At 37.1% G+C, this 6,342-nt stretch overlaps 1 protein-coding gene across 1 annotated transcript in view; it reads left to right on the top strand.

Moving 5' to 3' along the window:
* Positions 1–928: 928 nt before the first annotated feature.
* The window catches only part of ALDH1A3 (aldehyde dehydrogenase 1 family member A3), a 28,012-nt gene continuing 22,598 nt past the window's right edge, over positions 929–6,342 (top strand). Inside the window, exon 1 of the mRNA XM_072399124.1 lies at positions 929–1,127. Coding sequence (XP_072255225.1) covers positions 1,029–1,127 — 99 coding nt within the window. The 5' untranslated portion in view covers positions 929–1,028. The remainder of the gene's footprint in view (positions 1,128–6,342) is intronic.

Here is a 6,342-nt window from a genome sequence, read left to right as displayed (position 1 = left end):
GTATCTGCTCATAATACATAGTGTTGATAATTAAGAAACTTTTCCCATTTTCTGTACTATTTCATGTACTTTTAAAATCACTCCTTTGCCTTTTTCTAGTAGGTAATGTTTTAACAAAAAGCACTAAATACATTTTTGTGTAATATATGAACATGAACTGAATGAACTTTCACTGCAGGGCTCTGTGGATTTTAGTTAGGGCTGAGTATAAATAAAAAGTGTGTATTTATGTCTATGGTAATATCTTTATACACTTGTAGTTTTGAAATCTTCATCATCAGATCTCATTTATATCTGTGATGCTAAATTAATTTCTTGTAAGCACTGAGCTATAGGAGGGGGAGAGCCACACCAAACTTTTATCTTCCTTTGTGACATTGATCTCCCAGTGAAAACTTTCACATTTGTTTATTCTTTGTACACTTTCAGTGTCTGAATTGTACTACAAATATTTGTATGGTGCAACATTCTCTGATCCAACTGACATCAGAACACTGACTAAGTTTCTCCTGAATATTATTTCACAGATGTCTTTCTTAGTCCCAATGCATTAGCAATAGGGAATAAATATAACATCTCTTATTACACAGACATTACAACATAAACTTTCTCCTGATACACACAGATGTCTCACCTTCTTATACAGGGGACTCACAAAGATAAGAAAGATTTGGAAACAGACCTTTAGCTTCATACAAAGGAGAACCCTGAGCAAAGCATGAATGAATATATCCAGTAAATGACATCAATGTGATGAGCACATCTGTACAAGTAACTCATTCTACAAACTACTAAACTGATATCACATTAGGAAGTTGTAAAGAAGAGAACAGGGGTGTGAGGGTTGCCTCCTTTAACCAATCAGATGAAATTTCCTCCTCCAATGACAGAATGGCTCAGAACTTATTAAAGGGAGAGGAGCTCCCCTGTCTGTCCAGAAAGGGATACCAGGGAAATCCTGTGCAGAGCAATTTACAGAGCTTTCCTCTGATCCAGCTTAATCTGACATCTCCCTATACTGCTGTAATATGACAACCACCAATGGGACCATAGAGAATGGACTGCCAGACAAAAAGATGCCTATGCTGCCAAAACCAATCACTAATTTGGAAATCCAGCACAATCAGGTAATCAATGAATTCTCTATGATTGCTGCATTCATCATAATATGCTAAAATGCATCAGAGAAAAATACAGAATTAAGTGTTGTGTGATAGCTAGTGTTAGGTAAAGACACGATCGCTGCTTTATTATAGGAGAATGCCACAAATAATGCTGTATTTACTAACACCTGTACACCAATCTTTCACATGGCACAGTTTCTATTTAAATCCAATGTTTAATAGATAAATTATTGTATATGGGGTCTGCATAATATCTGATACAAATTACATAGTGTATATGATAAGATGTATTACTTGTTACTTGGAATTAATAGAAGTGGATTTTTGTTTTTTCATACTATGTTCTGAAAAATATTGATACATAATGAAATACTTAATCAAGTTAAGTTATATTATTGTACAATAGTTCTTTAGAAAATTACATTTTCTCACCATCAGATTGGGATGCACCTGTCACCAGGTGTTGCCTAGGATCACACACATATATATATATATAGGCAGCGTTATACATTAAATAGGGGTTGCAAATGACAGACAGTGAGGCAGTGAAAAGAGGACCCTGCCCAAAGAGCTTACAATCTAAGGTTGGATAGATAGATAGATAGATAGATAGATAGATAGATAGATAGATAGAGCAGAAGTTAATCTGACATTATTCAAACTTTCTGGAGTATGTGCTTTTAAAGTGACTGATTTAGCACTAGTTCAGTAAAAGTCACCTTCTACACTTTCGCAATACTCATGTATTGGGACATAATCTATTATCGCATTTGTCTGTCAAAGTTCAATTTAGCATATGTGACACATACAGACATTGTTGTGCCATCTCACATACACACATAATGCACATTTTCTATATTTGATTATATATCTGTTTGTAGACATTCTTACTTTAGCCTTTTGTAAACTGCCTATTGTCCAACACATAAACACAGCGCTGCATTATATGTTAGCGCTATATAAATCCTGTTTATTAATATTATTAATATTAATAATATTAATAATAAACACACAACAAAAAAGCTATGGAATTAAAATAAGTTGCAGCAGCAGAGAGAGAAATGTAAAAAGTAATACTTGCCATGCCATGTAGCAGGCAAATAAATATCAGTATCAGTTTATACTTATGCACTGCACATATTGTGGTTGACAACAGTCCTGGCTCCTGCGTCATTACATTTGGAGAGGCATCGCCTCCAAAAAACCTCCTTCTATAACATCCCTATATTTCCAGCTCTGGCTATCAGTAGTGACAACATAGGAAATCTTAGGATGAACATGTATTGATTGAGACGGATTTGTGATATAAATGTTTTTTAAACAGTCATTTGATAATCTGTAAATGGGATCCTAAATCTGACCTACTTACTTACATATTTACTCCCCAATATTTGGATTTATCAGCTAAAAGAAGCGCCTAATAAATACATACAAGTCATACTTGTAACCCCTATAAATGTGTGAACACATCTGACTTGCATTGACTTACAAATCCTGGCACTGCCACCCAAACCGTAATAGGGAGATAATTTGGATTAGACTTTCAGCGTTTTTAACATTTCAGGTCTTCAGGGAACCCCTTCTATAATTATTATATCCACAGCTCACAGTATGTTAGTGTGGTGGTTAGTAAGAAAGCCTCTTACATTGCTGGTCAATGAGAAGCATCATGGATGTCCCTTCTACTGACCTGGGAGACACAACCTGCTCATTGCTCAAGGAACCCCTAGCAATCTCTGGAGGACCCATCGGTCTCACCAGAACCCTGGTCCAGAAACACTGGGTTTGCATGAGCAAAGAGAATGACCAGGCAGTGGGGAAAGCAAATGGAATTCTGGGGTACTTAACCATCAGGAATAAAGAGATTTTCTCTTTTATAGACCTCATGCAAATGAGACCTTTATACAAATGAACTGCAAATTATACAAATTACCTTAATTACAAATGATATTTGGTACGCTAGAAGGAGTCCAGAGATGGGAACAAGAATGGTGGCGGGTCTGAAGAATGGCTGGTAAAATTATTATGTAAAGCTTTAATAAAAAAAAAAATGAAAGGAAGAGTCGTGGATTGAAACCTTTGAATATAATAAGGATGTGAATAAGGTTCTAGGGTCAGTATTTTCAATATGAAGCTGGGCTATATTTACATGACCTGAAAATAAAAGGAGGGAAGTTCAGAACTAACCTCAGAAAGTATTATTTTACTACAATAGTAGATGTTTGGAACATACTTCTAGCAGAGATAATAGGTTGGTGTACAGTATGTAGAATTAAATATACTAAGGATAGACATAGGCCTATACTCAGACAAACAGTTTAAATGTAAACAGTTGATGGACTTCCTATTATTCTTCCACCTTTACTTTCCCATGTGTTCTATGAGAGATGGTTATTAATATACTCAGGCTAAAATATGGAAATCAGTATGAATAGGCTGCATTGTGTGTCTGCAGACAGGTAACGTGAGTGCCAATAGAGAACAATTATAAAGTGTTATTACCTGTATGGGAATTTGGCAGTGCATCTACCAATATAGACACTGTGCAGTATTTCTAACATGGTCTGATATTATTATGTGATAAGCAATACAAACGGGAGGTAAGAGTTTAAACAATTTTGTATGAACAGGATGTGATTATCTGCAGGGAATGTTGTGTGGATTCAGGGGTGTCAAATTCTGGCCCGCGGGCCAAATCTGGCCCTCAAGGTCCTTTTTTTGGCCCCCCCAAAGAAATCCGAAAACGAACTACATCTGGCCCGCCCACCTGCATCATTTTCAATACATGCAATACATAGACATTATTCCTGTACACCCATCATGTGCCACAAAGCCTAGGCCACGGTCACATGATGTCTGACTACCAGGGGCATTGTATTTGTTTCAATCCATTAGAGACTGCATAGTGTAATATTTAGTGTCTGATAAACTTGTGATGTGAGAAGATGAACAACACACAGCCTGCATAGATAGATATAAATTAGTCTTTTCAATCCTAAAGTCTGTGTAGAGGGGTTTGTTTTTTGTTAGTTATGGATGAAGTAGTAAACTTCCTTAATTTTTTCAATAAAATTTCAAGTTTGGCCCCGACTTGGTTTTAAGTTTTTAATTTCGACCCTCTGTGTATTTGAGTTTGACATCCCTGATATAGATATATATTAGAATCGAGACTTTGCAGAATGTATGATCCGATATGTATGATTCAGGGGATATACTTTGTAATAGATTTGATGTGTATTAGAATGGCCAGACCCCAGAAAAGAAGTCATAGTGACTATAGAATAGTTCTATCTGGTTCTCATTTCTCCAGGTCATTGTATCTAGCAGTAGTCAGTCACACTAAGCTGGACTGGTTCTTGCAATGTGTAAGATGTTTCACAGCCTAAGAATGAATAAAAGCTATAAAATGTTTTCAACATTACAAAAACGTGTCCGGTTGAATGTGACTGCTACTAGATAGACCAAGGTTTGTTTGGAGGCACACAATTGTTTGTGGTTCACAGAGTTCTTTAATTTAAATTAAATCTTTCAAGACATGGGAATATTTCAGTATTCAAGTATTTAGAGTTTATTGCAGACCAGATCTGGTTATCAAGCACTGACCCCAAGAAGTATAAGTCACTAATTGTTTGTCCTTCATTATTATATAGCAGAAAAAGATAAAGCCTTGTGCATTGGGCACCACAACAGTAAAATATTGGCTGTGATATTGTATTTCAGAATGTTGTGGTTGCATTCTGTGCTTCAGTACAGCCTTTCTCATCCTTTTTAATATGGGGGAACCTTGAGATAATTTTCAGGTCTTCAGGGAACCCCGTCTATAATTACTATATCCCCAGCTCCCAGTACATTAGTGTGGTGGTCAGTGGGAAGAATTCCTCTCATATTGATGAACATGAAGAGGGCTGAATTTCACCCCTACAGATAGCCCAAAAAAGATCATCGGTCGGTGCTAACTGATTGGCACAAACTGCTCATTGCTCAAGGAACCCCTAGCAACCTCTGGAGGAACCCCGGTTGGGAAACACTGCTTTAGTATCATTAAAGCTAGGCGTGGGAATGTGTCAGGGTCATAATTGGATTGCCTATTGTCATGTATATTTATTAGTGTTATATAGGCAGTGGGAAATAAAAAGCACTGGAGGTGATTGATATCACTTAGGGATGAAGGATAACTGTGCATCGCATCCCATTGGTAGCAAAAACATTAGGCAGGTGTGGTGATCTCAACTTAAATAGAGATCTCTGACTATTTTATCTTTTTGGTGTGTGATTGGCCAGTGTATTGCCACCCTAAAACAACAAACAGTACCAGCAGACATAGGGAGGTGCAAAGGGGCCCCTAGTTACTTCTACACAGGGGCCCACTGTTGGCTTCATATACCACTGCTGTCTGATATACAGTTGTTCCCGTATATAAACACAGAATACTATAGCAAAGCCAACCATCACTCCGCATCACTCCTCTGACCTGGAAACGTATTGAGCAATATCTACGGTTCTTTAGTTTTTAGTGAGAATTCCATACAAGCAGCTCAATACACAGCTGAAATGTGATTTGTTCCACCTGCAAAAGATTTTGAATTCTGTTCAGACATTTTTGTGATTACCTCACCCCTAGCAGATGTCATACCATAGTCACTGATTTTACATTTCTTTACCTTTGAATAAACGCAGCTTGGTTGAGGACATTCCTCTGCCATTTGATTGGTTAGTGAAGGAGTAGCTGTGCACATATCACATGATTTCTCTGCTTTCACCTCCTATCAGCAAACTTTCTAGGACAGATCTATGAAAAAAATAGGATAGATTACATTGCTGTCACCATGGGAGAGGGAGGATGAGCAGCTCCAGCAATCATTCCAGATAAGTTGTTCATTTATTCACTATGATTACTATCCATCAATCCACCATAAAGAATTGATGAATGACATGTCAGATTTGAAGAGATTTGTCTCAGACAACAATCATCCAGCATGTTCATGTAGTTTAGGAGCATGTTCACACAGAGCCCTAGAAATAATCTTTTGAGCAAACTCTGGTTTGGAAAGTGTTACAACATGTTAAGAAACTTTTCTTGAAGTTTTCTGAGCTCCTGCCAGTTGCTAACAGGGTCAAGTTTATCTCTTTCAGTGCCAAGTAAAACACTTCTTTTTCCAGGAAGTCACATTTCTGCTTGTAGAGCATTTCTAGGGGTTGTTTTAGGCTGTTTGATGGC

Source organism: Pyxicephalus adspersus, chromosome 2 (assembly GCF_032062135.1).
Source record: "Pyxicephalus adspersus chromosome 2, UCB_Pads_2.0, whole genome shotgun sequence".
Lineage (NCBI taxonomy): Eukaryota > Metazoa > Chordata > Amphibia > Anura > Pyxicephalidae > Pyxicephalus > Pyxicephalus adspersus.
The sequence above is the reverse complement of the archived record's forward strand: the minus strand, read 5'-3'. Positions and strand labels throughout refer to the sequence as shown.